The following is a 21,012-nucleotide window of genomic DNA, read 5'->3' as shown; positions in this document are numbered from 1 at the left end:
TGCCGAAAGGTTATTTTGTGTTAAATAGGCGATATAGAAGTCATTTATGAGAAGCGTTGTGAATAGAGACCTTTGTCTTCTTGTGACCAATTTGTCTATATTCCATGTTCTGTTATTTTCTATGTTAAAATACCCAATAAAAATAAATAAAAATAAAATAGTACTGCCGCTCTTCCAGAGCCGGTGAGGGGCCCTCCAGGTCTCCCCTAAGCTATATTGCTTCCCTGGGGCTCCTGCAGAGTTTTAGCGCAGTAGAGCACAGTCACTCACCTATCAACCCGGAGCGCTACCTCTTGTATAGAGGTGATCAATGAGATGCAAATTTCTCCTAGGATTCAAATTTCATGTAATGTGGACCAATAAAAATTGACTGTTTTTCTAAACCAATTTCAAGATGCATGTAATTTACACATATTTTGAATACAAGGAAAAAAAGATTTACGTATCTCATTGATCATCCCCACACTTGAAAGCTTCCGTGATCTCCTGATGCACGTACTCAATGATCCGGTAGTGTTACGCAAGTGGCCAGACGAGTGAGGGGGTACTCCGCTGTGTTAATACTCTGCGGGGGCCCTATGGGAGCAGTATTAGCTGGGGGGCCCGTCACCAGCTGTAGGGCATACATGCTGCCACATAACCGCACACAAAAACACAAAACAAAACTGCCCTGTCTGATTTATAACGTTCATTGGCAGGAATGTAATCAAAACTATTATGCGTGGCCATGTTGGGGCATCAATATTCTGCTGATTTGATCACAGTATTCAAATCTGATGGGGAAAGTCGTACAGTGTATTGGCATATTCTGTCTCATGTAAAAAAAATATATCATTACTAAGACTGGTCAATGATTGTAACCAGCCTAATACATTTGAGAAGGTGTGGGTGGAGACCTTGTATATGAACCTTTTTATCCTAGATATCACTATTTATGTACGTGACACTCAATCTTAGCCGATACTAGTAATATCTTACAATAGTGTCTCCCAGTCCTGGTGCTTAAATAACCTGCTCTATGTTCATCTCTGCTGTCAATGCCTTATTTAATTGTGTATTTGCTGGTAACTGTATAATACTCTATGCTGGATGGCTTTTCTTGTTTTGCCTTTTTACTGTGAGTGCAGTTTGTACTGCAAATTATGCGGGTTGTTATAATAATAAGAGATGGTCAATGAAATGCAAGTAATTCCAAGCTGATGCCATTTGTATGCTAATTTTATGCAGCTTGAAAGTGAACGAATAACATCCAGCCAACTGGAACATTGGTTGGCTAATTATTTTTCAACCGTAATAAAATTTCATAAAAGTAGCATATACATTTGCATAAACCCAGAATTATGTGCACCTCACGGACTATCCCTATTTACTACCTTGTGTGTTGCTTGACTTTATTTCACTTCCTGTGTGACAGCTATGAAGTAAGAAGTAACTCTAATGGTGCCCATACATGGTACAATGTTTAATTTTTAATCTAAAAAACAATTTAGTTTGATTATTCTGTTAGATCGAATATAAAGATTTTTCCAACATGTCCGTTCAGATTGTTATTGAAAAAACTGGATAATACGGTAGTTTTTTTTTCTTGATCGAAAAAAAAGGATTCTTTTCAACTTTCATTTGATTCGATCGTTTTGGTCAAATTAACGGGAAAATTGAAAATTTTTTTAATTGTACCGTGTATGGGCACCATAATGTAGATCCAGACAACAAAAGATGATTGCCCAATCAGACCGTAGTGTCAGTCGGCCTTCTCTATACTGTCTAGGAGTAACATGACAGCTGGGTTGGAGTGATGCAGCCTGTGACTACCATCTTGGCATGCTGTGAACGTCACTCAGCTCTGTAGGTCTTTCAAGTATAAAGTTGTGCCTGCACTGAATGCTATCCGACAAGTTAAGTGACATCAATCAAGTAGAAATCGGTTATAATGAATTTTGATGACATCTGTGACCCAGCACTCACTTCTCTTTCTGGAGAGTCTCGATCTGCTGAGCCAGCACTCTCTCCTCTTGTTGCATAGCTGCTTCCTTTTGTTCTGAGGCCTCATCTTCAGAAGGAATGGTTGACAGGCCGTGATCCCCAGCTGCATCTGGCACAGTGGAGCGCCCGGATATCACAGGGCTCAAGCTGGAACGCAAACGTCCTTTTCCCTGAACACACAAAAGAAGACTATATAACTCTAGCTAACTAGAAAATGTGAAGAGTGTCACAGCTATAGCAGTTCTAAAAATACTTTATAGCTTGAGACCGAAAACTTCAGTTCCCATTCTTGCTTTTCTACATTATTGCACATACACCCCCCTTTCCTTTTTTTAACAGTGAAAGTACATTTTTAAAGGTGTGTATGTTAGTAACCACACTTGGAATGTTACTGTTTGTGTAAAATTAGGCCTTTGTAGATTTAAAAAAAAAAAGTCTTACGACTGTTTATGTCTGGGCTACTGATCAGGCACTTTACATGAGGTCTAGTTCCGATCTCTGCCTTCACAGGTCAAATAAACCAAACTAGTAAGCTTAGTAATGAAAATGTTCAACTGTTACTTTCATGTATAAAATAAGACATCTGCAGCCAAAAACCTGCAAAGCAGAAGGGGCAGACTGAATAGTGTCTGAGCTACAAGTACTGAGAGAGTTATGGAGTCTGCCATATTTATTTCCTTTTAAATAATACTAGTTTCCTGGCTGTCCTACTGATCTCTTTGGATCAACCACATGCTTGATTTAAGTGTTCAATTCAGACACTACTGCATCCAGTCAGGTTTCAGTCATAAACGTCTTCTTTTCATTCTTGTTCAGAGTATTCGAGGCAGAGGATCAGCAGTGCTGCCAGGCAATCTTCATTGCTTAGAAGGAAATAAATAGGTCAGCCTCCATATCTCTCTCAGCTCAGGTGTGCTTTAAAGTGTAACTGTCGGGCATAAAATCTATTCTTTATTTTTATCTGGTAAACAAGTAATAAGGATGGTAACCAGGCAATCCAAAAAGTTAAAATCACTATTCCTTTTCTTGTTGATAAATGATCATTCCCCAGTTTACCTGACTTATTTGGTACACACAAAATTTGGTACACAAAAGAGAAGTTGCAGGGCATGCTAGGTTGTGCTTTTTTGCTTCTCTATTTCCCCTCAGACTTAAAGGATACCACAACTGACATGTGGCATAATGAGATAGACATGGGTATGTACAGTGCCTAGCACACAAATAACTATGCTCTGTTCCTTTTTTTCTTTCTCTGCCTGAAAGAGGTAAATATCAGGTATGTAAGTGGCTGACTCAGTCCTGACTCAGACAGGAAGTGACTACAGTGTGACCCTCACTGATAAGAATTTCCCCCTTTTTTATTTCTTTCTTACTCTCAGAAGCCATTTTGTTCTAGGAAAGTGTTTTATAGTTGGAATTTCTTATCAGTGAAGGTCACACTGTAGTCACTTCCTGTCTGAGTCAGGACTGAGTCAGCCACTTACATACCTGATATTTACCTCTTTCAGGCAGAGAAAGAAGAAAAGGAACACAGCATAGTTATTTGTGTGGTAGGCACTGTACATACCCATGTCTATCTCATTATGCCACATGTCAGTTGTGGTATCCTTTAACTAATGCAGCCTGATTGGCTGAAGCCTCTTTCCCTCCTGTTTTCCCCTCCCACACCTTTGTTACTCTCTAATTGGCTAATATTTCTCATGCTGAGACAATGCACTTTCTATAGTGTAGGGTGGGCAAATCAGGCAGAGGAGACTAAGGGAGGAAATTACATCAGAATTGGCTTCAAAATAGCTACACTTAAAATGGGAAATGCTAAGGATTTTCTCCTTTTTTTTTTTTACTATAGAAAAATCACTAAAATCAAAACATGGACAGTGCAATACAAATGTAAGTAGAGTAATTATTTATCTACTTATATATGTGAGGTTTTTTTTTTTTGCGAGATAGTATGGCTGACAGCTTCTCTTTAAGGCAGTATTCATCACATGTGTCTGTTTTTGTGTGTGTTATCAGCATAGGAAAACAAAACTAATGTTCATCAATAGGCTGGTGCACATTTGAGTTGTTTTTTTTTGGGGGGGGGGGGGGGGGGGGGTTGGGGCTGGACTGTGTGCATTTTCTCTATCAATTACTTTACCACAGTGAAAAGGCAAGCACATTTTGCCGCATACATGCACACGGTATGCAGGAAGACGCACAGATATCCGACAGATACAGTAAATGCCTGGAAGTGATTTATTTAATATCAGGAAATCGAGAAGCTTCTACAAAAATAAATGGGCCTGTTAAAGGTGTGGTGAGTTGGAGACATATTGCTTGAAACATGCATCACAGTTCCTCATCCTTCACAATGGTGTCCACACTATCAAAGTAAACAATGGCATGTGGCAGTTAGCCATATATAGGGACATATAATATGCGAAGAGTGGTAGTTTCTACGCCCCCTTGAGAAAGCCGGAAGCCGGCGAAACGTCGGGAGCCGCAAGTCTCCTGCATGGGACGCCACGCCGTCCTAACCTCCATCCAGATACAGACTACGGGTCTGTAAAAGGGCCCCAGTGCCGCGCACGCTGTCCGGCCAAGTCGGCTGTGGCAACCTCTGCTTGGACCTGTAGTTCTTCTGCCTCCACGCTGAGCCACCGGCACCCTATGGACATTGTTCCCTACAGTCCCTGGATAAGGAACACTGCAGTCTGACGGTGAGATGGTCTGCCAGAAAGCATACCTACAACAGAACCTCATAGACATGGTGAGACAAGCTTGGTGACACATATTTTGCCTGCTTGTTGCGCTATGCCTGCACTCATATGACTGCATCTGCTATTATCACTGCTGCGTCCTTTGCTTGCTTTACTTCATCTATTGCAGCTACTCTGTTGCTTCTGGATACGGCTTTCTTGCAATAGACTGTCAGCCTATGCATATACAAATCTGTGTGGAACCAACTGCAGCCCTGATTTAGTTTCCAAGGAACTGGTCCTCTGTTTTTGTCATTGTTTGCGTCGGGATGGCCACTCCGTCACACATCATCCATCCAATGTGATTTTAAGGTTACTATGTATTTATAATACATTTTGATATGCTTTTTGCAAACTTTAATTGATTTATGAGCATTATTTATAGTTATTACTAGGTGGGTGATGTATGTCCTGCTCCCTTAAAAATCCACGGCCACTTTTGTGATTATTATAGTGTCTATTTTTAATTATATTGGTATACACTACTGTCAAAGGCTTTCAGCATTTGATTTGTGGATGGTGGAAATACTATACATTAAATGTCAGTTTGTGATGATATTGGAGGTAATTGGACTGATCTGATTGATAATTGGCTTTGGTGAGCTAACTCAAATATTTAAAATATTCACATGGTGTTATTTGTTGGGTTTATTATGCACAAATGGAAGCATAATATTACGCTTTGCTTGTTTTGCTTATCCTATCCCCTCCTGGGCTTATAGTATATGTGCATGAGATGTGATGGCCAAGCAACTGGCATACTGAAGGGTATAATAGGTTTATGAGATTAGTGGTTTTGTTTGTATTATAACAGCACAATGCATGTGCATGTTTACCTTCTTACGCAGGATGTTGATACAGGGAACTGGGTTGTATTAAGGAAAACAAAAAGTTTAAGGTATAGGTTTCTGATTGTGGATTTTTTATGTGTTATACAAATATCTTTTTCTATAGCTATCCAGATGAGATTATTTTATGATATATCACGATTTCAAATTTAAAAACAGTTGAAGTCCAAGTAACAGGTGTGTAAAAAAAAAAAAAAAAAAAAAAAAAAAAAAAAGTGTAATGAAACTTAGGCTGCTGCTGTTTGGAGTTTTAAGTACATTGATGACCTTTATGGTGTCAAAACCTTAATGACTTGTACATGTCATGACCATAGCCAAAAGCCTGGCCAATGTGGGAAGTGGCTAAAGTTTTCTTACAAATGACCAACCTGCAGGCCTTTGCCTCACAGTACGAGAGGGGAGGTATGTGCTAAGCAGAGGAGAGGTGGAGTATAGTGCTAGGCACCAGAGAGGGAAGGTTACTGTTAAGCACAGGAGGGGGAAGGTTAGTGTAAGGGACAGGAGTGTTAGGCAGAGGAGAGGTGGAGGTTAAAGCCAAGGAGACAGTTGGGCACAGGCTTGTAGGTCCAAAGCTATTGCGTCTGATCATGGATACATCACTTCAGCCAGTTCCCACACTGGCTGACCAATGTGAGAACTGGCCACACTTCTGATTTTGACAACAGCATATGCACACTAGATTATTTTTTTTCCTGGGTGTAATATTGTATTCAATGCATAGCTACAAAATGTGTCTGGCTAGTGTACTGGTTAAGGGCTCTGCCTCTGACACAGGCGACCTGGGTTCAAATCTTGCCTCTTCCTGTTCAGTAAGCCAACACCTATTCAGTAAAGAGACCTTGGGCTAGACTCCCTGAGGGCTGGCATCCACTAGTTTGTTTTTTTTAAGCATTTAGGGAAATCGCTAGCAAGTGAAAGCGTTCCCTAAACACTCTGTTGGAATCTGTACCATCCATTTCCATTGGCAGAGTGATTATTTGGCAAATCGCAGTCCATGCAGTATTTTGGGGGCGTTTTATTCTAATGTATTGTATACGGGCAGGGATATCAATCCCAAAATCACTTGCAAAGCGCTTCCACAAATCGCTAGCAATTGCGATAGCGCTATGTAGTGGGCCCAGTGCCTACTGAGCATGCCTTAGTGGTTGCAGGTCAAGTGCTTTGAGTCTGCCAGGAGAAAAGTGCAATATACATTTTATTTGTCTTCTCTTGCATCAGATGGTTGTGAAATTATATGATCTAGCTTGGAGCAAAAGATGTTTCAGATTGTATTGGACTGCTTCTCTGATTGTGTATGTATATACATATATATTTTAAAACAAATCAAAGTAAAAGTTATATTTTATTCAATGGAAAACCTGTATGTAGTGTTGCTCTCACTCGTGATTCAAATGAGGCTTAATTGGTGCAGGTGTGTGGTGGGGATACAAGGTGTTATTTACCCATAATTCAGGAGCCAATGAAATTGGCTCCTGCCTGGCTTACAGAGCTCTGTCATAGCGATGGTAGAGCGAGTAGGCTGAGGTGACGGGTGAGCAATGATATTGTGCAGCCATGACGTTGGCGAGGCTTGGGTTTTGGTACCAGCAGTCTCTGGTCCTTAAGGCACCATTTACACTTAATAAGTTAGTATGTGTTTTTTTTTTCTCCATAGCAGTGCATTATGAAAAAAAGCTTTCAGTTAAAATGCATATAGTGTGAACTGAGCCTTAGAAAACCATGGGCATTACTTTGAAAATCAGTTGTCCTTTTAGTTATATCTGAGAGGCCCCATTTATACTTAATCAGTTTCTAAGACCTCCCCCTCTGCCCCAAAGTGTATTACCTAAAACATCCTCATTTATGAGTATATTTACACTTTAAATTGACTGATACTACCCACTATTAAACAGTCTTCCTCTCTGTAAATTATGCCGTGAGCTGGAGAGAAACAAAAAAGTAGCAACGCATCTGGAGATTTTCACACTTTTAAAAATAGAGAGTGTGATTATTTCATGCAGTTTCTGTGCAAATACGTGTATTAGACTTCACTGTCATTTGTATTATAAATAGGTTCCATAGTTTTCTCCAGATGCCTCACATGTCATCTCACAAACCACATTATGTTTACCGGGATTTCCTCCCACATTCTATACTGATAATTGTCCCCTCCCCTCCCCCCCACACACACACACACAAAAAATGGCCAGTGTAGGAATTAGGATAGAGTGAAATCTAATAGCATATTGGTGACTCTCCTATGTGGAAGTGGTAAGCAATACAGTCTCCCAACATGCTAATTACCCAAGAGACAGCAAATTATGAGCACAGCTTGATTTTAATTGAGAGTACAAGAGAGCAGACATCCAGCTGGGAATAATTCCTATTAATTATATTGAGCGAAAGCAGATGAATAAATTGCTGCACTACTTTTGATCTTTGTGTATTGTAAACCATACAGCAAAGGGGACAATTTCAGTATTAAATGAATATTTGACTACCAATTCATCCACCTCTAAAACAAGTTGTGTGTAACGATTGGGGTCAGCACACAGAGAGAATCTGATTGATGATCTGCAGAATCACCAATAATACAAGTATGACTAACCTCTGGCCACCTAGTAATGTGTAAGAGATTCGGTGCGACAGTAGGCTCTCTCCCATGGGGCGGGAGACGCTGAAACTATGAGCATGGACTGCCTGAGGAGCAGATGGCCCTTAACTGTGTAGAATCTATCTCCTAGGAGAGGTGATAAAGATAACCTGGGAGCCAATGATTCCCTGTATACTGGGAATCAGACTATACTGCAGCCAAAGGACTCCTAAGGGATAGAGTCCTTGGCTGTACTGCAGAGAGGACTCCCTGAGGAGCAGGGGGTCCCTGCAGCTAACTGACACTTGGTGGAGTAGTGCCACAGATAGTACGTAGAGACTGGACACTCAAGGGATTAGTGACAGTCAGAAGGGTCAGCCAGGCCAGGTCGGCAACACACGAGCAGATAAAGTACAGAGACAGAAGGCTGATTTGGTAACCAGGTACAAGTAGGGTTTGGCAACAGGTAGACAGATATGCAGAGGTACCAAATCAGAAGGCAAGAGAGAGGTCGACAGAGCAAAAGGTCATAACAGATATAGAACAAGATACTAATCTAGGGTGTGAGGTCCATGGTCTCAACACCCGGGAACTGGTCTAAAGTATAACACAAGCGTAATCTGGCTAAGTGTGAATTCCCAGGTTCACCCGGTTCTAACACACTGTGGGAGTGCTCACACATATGTATTCGCAACGGCAGACAACCTGAGACTGACCAGTACTCAGAAAACCAGTAGCACAATATTTTTCAACAAATTAAAATCTTCCAGGGAAACTTCTTTTAAAGTATTTTTCCACTGGTATAATACCCTTCACAAGAAATATCTCTCTTTGCCAAGCTGTTTTCATAATTGTGGCTCTAATGAAGACCTAGTCCATACGTTCTGGCAACGTATAGAGCAGTGATCTGCAAACCTGGCCCTCCTGCTGTTAAAAGGAGATATCAGGCAAAAAAAAGTTTCACTTACCTGGGGCTTCTACCAGCCCCATGCAACCATCCTATGGCCTCGTAGTCATTCACTGCTGCTCTGGTCCCCATCCGTCAGCTCGTTTAGATTTTGCCGCATTGCGTACATTTTTACGCATTCCCGCTGGTGCAGGAACATTAACACATACATTTTTATGCATTAGTGGTTCAGCGCGTAAAATTTTACACGTTAAACCACTAATGCGTAAAAATGTATGTGTTAACATGTTGCTGCACCAGCAGAATGCGTAAAAATGTATGTAATGCAGCCTACCGACCCCAAGGTCAGAAAAAAACTAAACGAGCTGAAGGAGGGGGACCAGAGCAGCAGTGAGTGACTACGAGGGCAGAGGATGGCTGCATGGGGCTGGTAGAAGTCCCAGGTAAGTGAAACACTTTATTTTTTGCTTGATAACTCCTTTAAGAAACTACAAGTCCCACAATGCATTTCGGGAAGTCTGATAGCCACAGTCATGATTCATAAAGGCAAATGCATTGTGGCACATGCAGTTCCTTAACAGCTGGAAACCTAAGTTTGCAGATCACTGATATAGAGGGTCAAATATCTTTGAAGACAATGTAGAATTTATTTAAAAGTTACTAAACAAGAGCTTGTCACTGTGGGAGGGGTTTCACCCCAACTGCACAGACCCCCCCGATGATCTATGTAAGAAAAGATATTTCTCATAGGACAGAGAGCATCAGTAACTGGTTGAAATGAAGCTCAATCCTTGGTTAAAGTTCCTCTTTAAACGATGGGTAGTTGAGACATTCAAGCGGCTTACATGGGCTATTTGTGTTTTTGGATTCTATATATTTTACTTGTATGTATTGCATGATGGTTGAAAGAACATTTTATATTTTTATATTCAGTTATATGATTGACAGTTTCTTTTGTCATCTTTTTACTATGATATTTCAATAATATGATTCTATGGTTTTTCATCTCATCTAAATCATCTCTCATTGTACACGTTTTTCCATGCAATAAAGTGTTGTTGGTAAACAAATTATATTCAGCACAGTGCATGAGAATGGGTAGAGGTGAGAAACGTCTGATCTGTGTAATGCTGTGGAGTTCTCATTAGAAATAAATTATTCCCACATCTCTATTTTTTCCGTTTGGATCTTTGTTCATGGTTTAGGAAATCTTGCTGTTGGCGAGTTCCTAGAATAAAATATGGCAGGTATATATGAAAATAAATAGTTTGTTTAAATGTTACCGGTTTGAGTTGAAAGAGGCATTTGCTGCCATATAATCTGACCTGAATCAGCCATCTTTAGGAGTTCTACATGGGCAGCGCTACTGCTGGGTAGGTCACAACATATCAGTAAGTACACAAATACTCCTTGGTGTATGTTGGCTAAAGCATAACTAGTGTGCATTAATGCCTATGTAATTTAGTCAAATGTAAAATATCACTCTACAATTTATCAAATTACCACCATAGTGCCTATTGATAAGAAACAAATTATGCCTATTTTGTGGGTGAAATAAAGCACATAGAAAATAGCTGAATTTAGCATATCTCAAAGCAATTCAAAAAGCGTGACTGGACTACATATGAGGTTTATGCTACATACATAGAGATGAGACATGTATAATACACCATAAGTTTGGCAGCTTTCTATACTATTTGTGAAGGTGTGCAAGGTTAACCTAAGAGGGAGGAAAATGAAAGCCTTTAGAAACAGTTTACTACCCAAGTCATCTCATCAGAATCAACTATTCACCAGGTGTGAGAGACATCGCACTGAGAATGATTTGCAGTACACACAGTAAGAATAAAAGGTAAATGAAGAAGATAAAAACATAGCATCACATAACATGGTGTACAATTTCTCACCTGAGTAATAGAGACTATGTAAAAAAAAGTTCCCCTGGGGAGTACTCACCTCGGTAGGGAAAGCCTCTGGATCCTAATGAGGTTTCCCCCAGTCCTCCTATGTCCCTCAGCGGTCTCGCTGTAGCCCACGGAACGCACAGCCAACAATTTGTCAGGCTGTGCAATATTTACCTTTTCTGGCTCCAGTGGGGAGCTGTAGAGTGCTCTATGCTCAGAAATACCCAATCTCGGTCGGGCCCGCTCTACTATTTCTGCCCATCTCCGAGCGGAGAGCTGATACAGCGGCTTCCTCTACCCGAAGTGAGTACCCCCAGGAGAAATTATTTTTGTTACAGAGTTTCTTTAATCCTTTGACTGCCAGCTAATTTTGAAAGTGCTACACAGGCATGGGCTTAAATTCTGCTTCGGGTGGATTTCACCCAGTAATGTTGGGCAGGGAGGTTAAGCTTACCCGTCTGACATCTTCTTCGCTCGTCCCTTGGCGCCTCCCACGATGCGTTCCAATGCACCGTCACGTGATTACAAACACTTCCTCCTTCCGGGTTGAAGGAGGAAGTGTTTGTAATCACGTGACGGTGCATTAGAACGCATCGTGGGAGGCGCCAAGGGAAGAAGACGTAAGACGGGTAAGCTTGAGCCCCCCGCACAGCATTACTGGCTGAAATCCAGATAGTAACTATCCGGATCATCCAAATTTAAGCCCATGCCTGGTGCTACACACCAGTGCCAGCTATGTTTCTATTGTGTTCATTAAATGTCTTGCCCTAATCTACATGTACTAAAGTCCACAATAGTCAGTAGAGATGTCATTGAGGTGTAAATAAATCTGAGATGATTATTATGAAAATCTATTGTAATATGGACTAATCAAATCTTGTAATGGAAACATCTGAATGTTCCTTTTACAAGCTGCATAGATTTGTATTAACATTTACATAGTTCTGCACCAACTGAAAATTACTTGCCAAAACTTTGCCACTGGCTTCTAGAATAGGGACGATCACAGATATGCAAATATGCATATCACAGATATGCAAATTGTTCCAAGTTATTGCACATTTATGCAAATATATGCAGCTTGAAAATGGACCAATCAATTTAAATCTGGGTTTAAATTGATTATGCAAATTTTCAAGCAAATGTATGCAGTTTGAAAATGGACCAATTTTAGAACAATTTGCATCTCATTGATCTTTCCTATTCTAGAAGGCAATTAGTACAAAGGAATATTGGGACACAAAAATGCCTATAGACATCTGCTGTAGGCATACGTAGTTTTGTTATAAATGCTTGTAGACAACCAAGGCGTATGGATGCCACAACACCTATAGGTGTCCATGGCAGTGTAAGGATTAAATGCAGTTATGTGAGTATCTTAACATACTGACAGCTAGGCAAAGGGGAAAAGAACAATTTTGAAACATGCTTTTCTTTACTGGTGGTGAATACCAGAATGTGCTATAATGAGTGTTCCCCAACCCTGTCCGCAAGGCCCACCAACAGTGCATGTTTTGTAGAAATCCCCACAGGTAGTTAATCAGCTCTGTTGAGACAGTAATTACCTCACCTGTGTAGGTTTGTGGTTTCCTGCAAAACATGTATTGTTGGTGGACCTTGAGGACAGGGTTGGGAACTGTGTGCTATATGATGTAAATGTGGCATGGCTGTATACTAAATATACTCAAGAACTTTAGTCAGTAATGCACTTCTCAGCTGACCGGTCCTGTCTTTCTCAGATTATTTCCAGGCATGCCAGATTTCCACACACTTCTACAAGTGCGGTACAAAACAGCAACCGTACTAGGAAATACATATTTATTTTATAATAATGTGGAATTTAATATATCTGTCTATACTGGCCCAATGTCTTGCTTACATCCTGGATATGGTAAAGACAAGCCCATCAGCGAAGAGATAAACAAATGGTGAACCTATTAATGTGGTTATTTGTAAAAATGCTCACAGTTTTCAAACACTGTAGTTAAAAAAAATAAAAAATAAAAAAATATGGGTTTTTAATTAGACAGTGGTAACTTTAAAGGCTGCATGCACATTTCTGGATGTGGTTAAATATGATCTCCACTTGGCATCACTAACCACCTTGCAGCTCTGCCTGGACCCCTATTAGATCGGAGCTTAGCAGAGATCTAATAACTGTACATCAATAATATTCCCAAGCTTTGTATTGTTCACTGCAATACAAATACTACATCAGATACAGTCCAGCCAGAAATATGTACCATACCTATATGGAACTTAAAGTGGGATCAATATGGAGATTGTTGCCATCCTTTTTCAAGTGCTTCTTGCCTGCCATGGTGATTTTCTGCTAGTAATACTTTTTGGAGCTGTATGCTTGTTATTTAGGTGGCCACAAGTTGGGTATATTTTACAAACAGTATTTCACAAAAGTGAGTACACCGCTCACATTTTTGTAAATATTGTATTATCTCTTCATGGGACAACACTGAAGATATAACACTTTAATATAAAGTAATCCATGTACAGCTTGTATAATACTGTAAATTGTATGTCCCATCAAAATAACACAGCCATAAACCTCTGGCAAAAAGAAATTCTGCCCAATAAGACATTTTTCCACCTTGTCATGTTACAAGGTCTCAGGAGTGAATGGGGAGCAGGTGTGTTGCATTTAGTGTTATTGCTCTCACACAGTCTTGTACTGGTCACTGGAAGTTAAAGCAGACTCGTAGCAGAGACCTTTGAGGATGTACAAAAAATAATAATAAAATTGTTTCTACGTAAAGATGGCTGTTAGAAAATTGCCAACACCCTGAAATTAAGCTGCAGCACAGTGGGCAAGACCATACAGTGGTTTAACTGCTCCAATTAGAACAGACCTCGCCATGGGTGACCAGCCTGTCAGTGCTCAGAATATATGCTGCACAATGCATCATATTGGTCTGCATGGCTGTAATCCCAGAAGGACGCTTCCAATAGACTTCCTCAGAGTATGGCATTCACCTCCAATGCTATCACTGCACCATCAAGTGAAAGAGGAACAAGGGAACCTGGGTAAAGCAGATATTCTACAATGGCCTGCTAACTTATACAATAACAATAAACACTTAGCTCAGAACAAGTGCTGAATGGATAGTTTGGAGATACCCAAGTCATTTATTTTTGATGTGCCACATTTCCCAAACTTGAGTTTGCCGACCCAAAAGCACAGCGCGCACATATGAACATAAAGGGTGTAGTAAAACACTGAGGTGCAGACAGAATGGTACACATGAAATCTATTGGGCTGGGCTCAGGGTAAATGCAATCTGCAAATGAGACAACATGCAAATACAGTATTCATAATGTGTGAGCACAGTCAGGGTTTTCTACCGTGAGTCATATTTACAATGGACAGAATGTGAGAATGAAAACACATGCATAGTAAACACTGCGCAGTGAGACCAGCTACAGTGATGTGGAGAGGGACATAATGGGTGAGCGTCACAGACAGCCTGGTCATAGTATACATACCGGCAGGGTGCTGCGATTTATGCTCATAAATCTAACTGCAATTAGTACGGGTTTCTGGATTAGAAAGGAAATGAAAGGAGAGCAGAAGGTTAGAAGCAAGAGAGGTAGTAAAAAGATGGTGAATAAAGGAGGTAGTTCTGATTGTGTTAGTTAAACTACTAAATGCTCTTACCCTCCCCAAATTCTACTTACCATGGAGCGGCGGATAAGAGACAGGCGACTCTTGGCTTTGTTCTCCGCAAACTCAAGGCTATTGATGTCCTTCAGGCGCGCTTTGTATTTATTCATCTGCTCCATCACAATTAGCTCCACACACCTATGTAACCAGACATGGACAGAGCAAATGGAAACAGCAAGGTCAGGAGAACATTGACCAGTAGTTACTACTGTGTATTATAGTGTGGGAGGGCAGCAAGGCAAACCCTATTTTTCTTTGTAGGGGGGGGGAGAGATAATGCTGCATTAGCAATTAATGAACATGTAAAATAAGAGCTGACATGTCTCCATGCAGTCATTAGTAACTGAGATTTCAGCTTGTGCACACTTAAAGAGTAACTCCAGTGAAAATAATGTAGTAAAAAAAAAGTGCTTCATTTTTTACCATAATTATGTATAATTATTTAGTCAGTGTTTGCTCATTGTAAAATCTTTCTTCTCCCAGATTTACATTCTGACATTTATTACATGGTGACATTTTTACTGTGGGCAGGTTATGTAGCTGCTCCTAGCTGTTTTGGCTGTTAGAGACAGCTGTAAACAGCTAATTCCTGTCTGTGAACATTGTTACATTGTGGCAGTTTGCCCAGAGTACCGCGGTACTCAGAGCTTCTTGTGGGAGAGGTTTCAGCACAAAATCAGTCATACAGCGCCCCCTGATTGTCGGTTTGTGAAAATCATTATATTTCTCATGTAAAAGGGGGTATCAGCTACTGATTGGGATAAAGTTCAATTCTAGGTTGTGGTTTCTCTTTAAGGTGCCTATTAACAGAACAATATTTTCATCAGATGCTATAATTCTATCAGATTTGCGGGATCCTGAGTAATCAAAAAGTAATTATCGATTGTTCCCATAAACTGGATGCTTAAGGTTCTTTCTCTTCAGATACAATCATAAAATCCTATAGACAATCTGTATTCCAATCAGCCATAGAATCATTTCGAGTCGATATTCTCCACATACTGTGTGGTTTTCTATACAATTTGATCATAATCTGATCGGAGCATCGCATCGGAGGAAAGTTTTGGTTGCACTGATCCACAGGCAACTAATTCACAACAGCTTGAAAATCATTAGTAATAAATTAAGTCTAAAGTGCCTGCTAATACTTTGTAGCTGTCATTAAAATGACACTGAAGCGAAAAAAAATAAAATAAATTATGATATAATGAATTGTATGTGTAGTATAGATAATAGAACATTAGTAGTAAAGAAAATAGTCTAATTTTTATCTTAAAGGAATACTACCGATTCACATTTTTTTCAATTGACACAGGAATTGTTTGGGAAGTGCTGCTAAGTACTGGTGTATACATTTTAGTAGCAACTTCTTTGTTTACTGTTATCAAAATACATTGAAACTTTACTGATGCCAAAACTGATGGCTGACTGAGCCGTGAGGAGAGGGGAAATTCCCCTCACACTTGATCAGTTAACTCTATGTGTAGCTCTGTGTGTGACAGATAAGAGAGCTCCCAACAGCTGCAGCTCCTGTGTCCTGTGTTTCTGACTGACGTGTCTGAAGAGAGCAGAGGAAATGTAACTAATTGTCACAGCTTTTTCATACTGTTTTTGCTTTCAGATTTTGATATGTTTGATATTTGCTTTCTGTAGTCTGATATGCAACTCTGGCTGTGCATTGAAGCAAACACCCCTTCTGCAATTGATTTGTCCCAATATAGCTAAATACTACCCTCAATAAATTACAGCTTTTGCCTCTGATATTTAACATGAAAAGTAGGAAAATGTTTACACAGCTACTTAGACATTATTTGCACACTGTCATTTTAGAACACTTGGGTATCAATAGTATTCCTTTAAGTTGTATTTTTTTTTTTATAACATTGTATCATTCTCTATTTGCTATTTACACACTACACAGCATTCTAAATGATTTCACAGAGCAGGCTAATAAACTTTACTCTGCAGAGTAAGGCCCCATACACACATCAGACCATAGTCTTTTGAAAATGAAAGATCACAGACCAATCTTACCACCCTCCATGTAGTATGAGAGCCATACTCTACACAGTCTTTTTTATGGAGCTGAACTCCACATCAGAAAAAAATCTTTGCAAGATGCTGCACACACAGATGCTGTACAGACACAAAAGATCAGTATCTGCAAAAGATCTGTTCCTGCCAAAAATCCATTCCTGCAAATTGCATTCATAGTCTATGAGATCTGCAGTTAATCATACACACATGATTTAACTGACATTCATCTGCAGATCAGATCCACCAGGATGGATTTTCAGATCTGCAGATGATTGCTTGATCTGCAGATGAATGTCAGTTAAATCATGTGTGTATGATGATCTGCAGATCTCATAGACTATCATTGCAATTTGCAGGAATGGATTTTTGGCAGGAACAGATCTTTTGCAGATACTGATCTTTTGTGTCTGTACAGCATCTGTGTGTGCAGCATCTTGCAAAGATTTTTTTTCTGATGGGGAGTTCAGCTCCATAGAAAAGACTGTGTAGGTATGGCTCTCATACTACATGAAGGGTGGTAAGCTTGGTCTGTGATCTTTCATTTTCCAAAGACTATAGTCCGATGTGTGTATGCACCTTAACCACTTGCCGACCGCACACTCATAACGTGCGTCGGCAAAGTGGCAGCTGCAGGACCAGCGACGCAGTACTGCGTCGCCAGCTGCAGCCTAATTAATCAGGAAGCAGCCGCTCGTACGAGCGGCTGCTTCCTGTCAAATCACGGCGGGGGGCTCCGTGAATAGCCTGCGGGCCGCCGATGGCGGCTCGCAGGCTAGATGTAAACACAAGCGGAAATAATCCGCTTTGTTTACATTTGTACGGCGCTGCTGCGCAGCAGCGCCGTAAGGCAGATCGGCGATCCCCGGCCAATCAGCGGCCGGGGATCGCCGCCATGTGACAGGGGACGTCCTGTCACTGGCTGCACAGGACGGATAGCCGTCCTGTGCAGCCCCGATCACCGGGGGAGGCAGCAGGTAGGAGAGGGAGGGGGGAATTTTGCCGCGGAGGGGGGCTTTGAGGTGCCCCCCCCGCCACCCACAGCAGGCAGGAGAGATCAGACCCCCCCAGCACATCATCCCCATAGGGGGGAAAAAAGGGGGGCAATCTGATCTCCCTGCCTGCACCCTGATCTGTGCTGGGGGCTGCAGAGCCCACCCAGCACAGATCAATCAAACCAGCGCTGGTCCTTAAGGGGGGGTAAAGGGTGGGTCCTCAAGTGGTTAAGCTTCAGAAGACACAGCTCAGATAAGCTCTTTTGCATAGATAACAACTGGAGTTTCTTAACTCATGCTATACTGGAAACAATATTAGACTCATATCTCTACTGCTAAGCTTTTATTTCTTAGATGTACTACACATACAAATCATTACATCATAATTTTATTTACACGTCAGATTCCCTTTAACACAGGTTTTGTGGCTCATTGCTGCATTTGTGATTTATGGTTGTGTTCAATACAGTCCAAGGGTGCAAGCTAATCAAGGCAAGCAGTGGTGTAGCTAAGGAGCTGTGGGCCCCGATACAAGTTTTACAATGGGGCCACCCAAGCACTCTATAAATAACAATTGATACGGCACACCAAAACCTGCCAATGGCAACTACAGTATCAGAGGTGCAAGAAGGGGATGGGGAGCAGTTTGTTAATGATTACCACTATTCAAAGTATCTATAGAAGTGATTATTATGAGCACAGGACCAATAGAGAGCTAATACTGTAGTTGAGGGTGTGCCCTTCGGGGCTCCTCTGGCCCAAGGGCCCCGATTCAATCGCAACCTCTGCGACCCCTATTGCTACGCTCCTGAATGCAAGGTGGAATAACATCCAGTAAGCAGTTAGTACTGAATTTAAAACTCGTATAACATGGATTCTTATTGGTTGCTATGGACATTGCACTTGTACTGTTTTACTAAGTTGGGGCAACAGAGACTAAAAGAGGTAATCATATACTGAACTTAAATGCTGTAGATTTCAAACAAATGACATTACAATATCTCTACAGAATTTACAGAGTAAAAGGTGTTGCATGGTTCAGTTAGTCTTTGTACTGATTTTAAAGGAAAATGAAAGCAGTTAGTCACTGTGTCTTTCTTACGCTGTGGTCTTGCTAATATCCTGTACACTTTGCAGGGGGTCTGTGGTGTCGGGACAGCGGAGAATACAAGGGGCAAACACAATTGCCAGTGCATTGGCAGACATGCGATTGGTCTCCTCTTGCTGAGCAATCCTAAAGACATAAGATGACAGGAAGTAAAGGAAAATGACATTCCTACAAGTGGTACTGCATTCATATATACAGTGGCACACATTTACCATACAGGAGTAAATACAGGCAATTCTATAATAGAACACCAGTTACCTGACAAGGTGAAAAATGAGCCTTTCCAAAGTGCTGAGGTACGTCCGTGAGAGCTGATCAATGATTGAATAGACTCCCCGCACGGTTTCCTTTCTCTCCCCAAGACCTGCAGGAACATGAAATAACAAATACACTCAGGATCAGCATGAAACTATGAGGGAAAAATGGAAGCTAGAGCAGCTCAGGCCTTAAACAGCCAGTGCAAAGGCACATGGAAATACAGTAAAACCCCCGTTATTTAGAACTCCGTTAACCAGAAGTCTCCAGCAACCAGAAAAACAAATCCTGGCCTTGCAGGATACATAAATCTATTTTTACACTTCTTTATACAGTAATAAACCTCTGTTACATTATGTTAAAGAGACTCTGTAACCAAATTTTCAGCCTCATTTCTTCTATCCTATAAGTTCCTATACCTGTTCTAATGTGCTCTGGATTACTGTAGCCTTTTCTAGTTGCACTGTCTCTGTAATATATCTAATATACTCCACTCCCCCTGCAGGCTCTGTGTGTGTGCTTTGTGTATAATGGCCCATACTCACGGGCAGCAAAAGTTGCCTGTCGCCAGCACACGTGAGCGTGTGGGCGACAGGTCGGCGACAGCTCCTCACCAGGTCCCTCCGCGTACACACGCGGAAGAGGGACCGGCGGCGCGACGGAAGCTGTCGCCGACGTTCCTCCTCCCCCCGCCGGAAGCTCTGTGTACCTTAATGGAGGTTGCTGTCGCTAGTCTGCGTACTCACGCGGACTAGCGACAGCTGCGGCGGCGACTGTCGCCAGGCAATTGAACATTTCAATCGACTGGCGACATCAGCGACGGGCGACAGTTCGGGGTGCGCGCGGCCCATACTCACGGGCGACCTGTCGCCGCAACACGCGCGCCCCGCGTGTTGCGGCGACAATTGTCCCTCGTGAGTATGGGCCATTAATCACAGACAGCTCTCTGCTCTCAATTTCAGCTTGTCTGAGGGGGAAGGGAGCTTCCCATGCTGGGAAACTGAGAATCCCTGACTGGAGTTCACTATGTAATAAAAACTTGTAGTATACTGTAACATGATATACATATACACAAACATCACTTCCTGGTTAGCGGCCATGTTTTTGGTTTGTAAACACTGCCTAAAACTGGCGATTAAAAGCCAGGATCACGGCGGGGAGTGGCGGAAATGGCAAAGAGGGATCCAGGAGATCACAGTGACTTGATTGGTAGGTTTATTATTGTACAGATCGGACAGTACAGATTCTCTGTAAGTCTGTCCCTTGTCTTTATTAATGTTGAAATACAGTAATTAAAAATAAATAGAGTTTATGGTACATATACAGTATGGGGGTATAGTACTGATTGTTTTTTGTTTGATTTTTTAGCATAAGCCTATTAACATTGACTCTCAAGCAACCAGAAACTACACTTATCCGGCATCAGCCTATCCTCCTCGGTGCTGAGTAATGGGGGTTTTACTATAATACTGAAGAAAATCAGAAGGGGCTTTAGTTGCATGGAAATAATGAGAGAAGAACATTCAGAGGAAGAAATGAAGTTATAATACTGACTTTAGAAACTATGTCTGAAACATGACACAATGGGCCAAATACACTTTTCCTCCTTAAAGCGGAATATAATCCTGCATTTCAACTTTGCTCTAAAACATTATTTACAGTATATTATATGCAACCAGCATTTTTTTTTTACTAGACCAGCATTGGAAGGGTTACACAGGGCTTCAAAGTCCCTGGAGATTTCTGCAGAGGCATCCGAACTTGAGTTAGATACATTTATATAAACAACAAGTATCTAAGTGTGGAATGTGACTCATCTCTCTGACTGAGAAGGAGTTGGAGGACAGCCAAAGAGTGTGTAACATTTCTAAATATATACATATAACTAAATAGAATGTAACTATCTGAACGTCTGCACGGAACTTAAAACCTCTGTGTTTAACCCTTCCAATGCTGGTCTAGTAAAAAAAAAAAATGCTTTTTGCATAT

At 41.1% G+C, this 21,012-nt stretch overlaps 1 protein-coding gene across 1 annotated transcript in view; it reads right to left on the bottom strand.

The window, feature by feature from the left end:
* MYO9A (myosin IXA) overlaps positions 1-21,012 on the bottom strand; it is a 215,917-nt gene that overhangs the window by 7,697 nt on the left and 187,208 nt on the right. Inside the window, exons 38-42 of the mRNA XM_068273609.1 lie at positions 19,027-19,132; positions 18,763-18,894; positions 14,646-14,769; positions 14,454-14,507; positions 1,966-2,153 (exon numbers count right to left, since the gene is read on the bottom strand). Coding sequence (XP_068129710.1) covers positions 1,966-2,153; positions 14,454-14,507; positions 14,646-14,769; positions 18,763-18,894; positions 19,027-19,132 — 604 coding nt within the window. The remainder of the gene's footprint in view (positions 1-1,965; positions 2,154-14,453; positions 14,508-14,645; positions 14,770-18,762; positions 18,895-19,026; positions 19,133-21,012) is intronic.

Source organism: Hyperolius riggenbachi, chromosome 3 (genome assembly GCF_040937935.1).
Source record: "Hyperolius riggenbachi isolate aHypRig1 chromosome 3, aHypRig1.pri, whole genome shotgun sequence".
Taxonomy (NCBI): domain Eukaryota; kingdom Metazoa; phylum Chordata; class Amphibia; order Anura; family Hyperoliidae; genus Hyperolius; species Hyperolius riggenbachi.
This window is presented reverse-complemented; position numbering and strand designations above follow the sequence as displayed.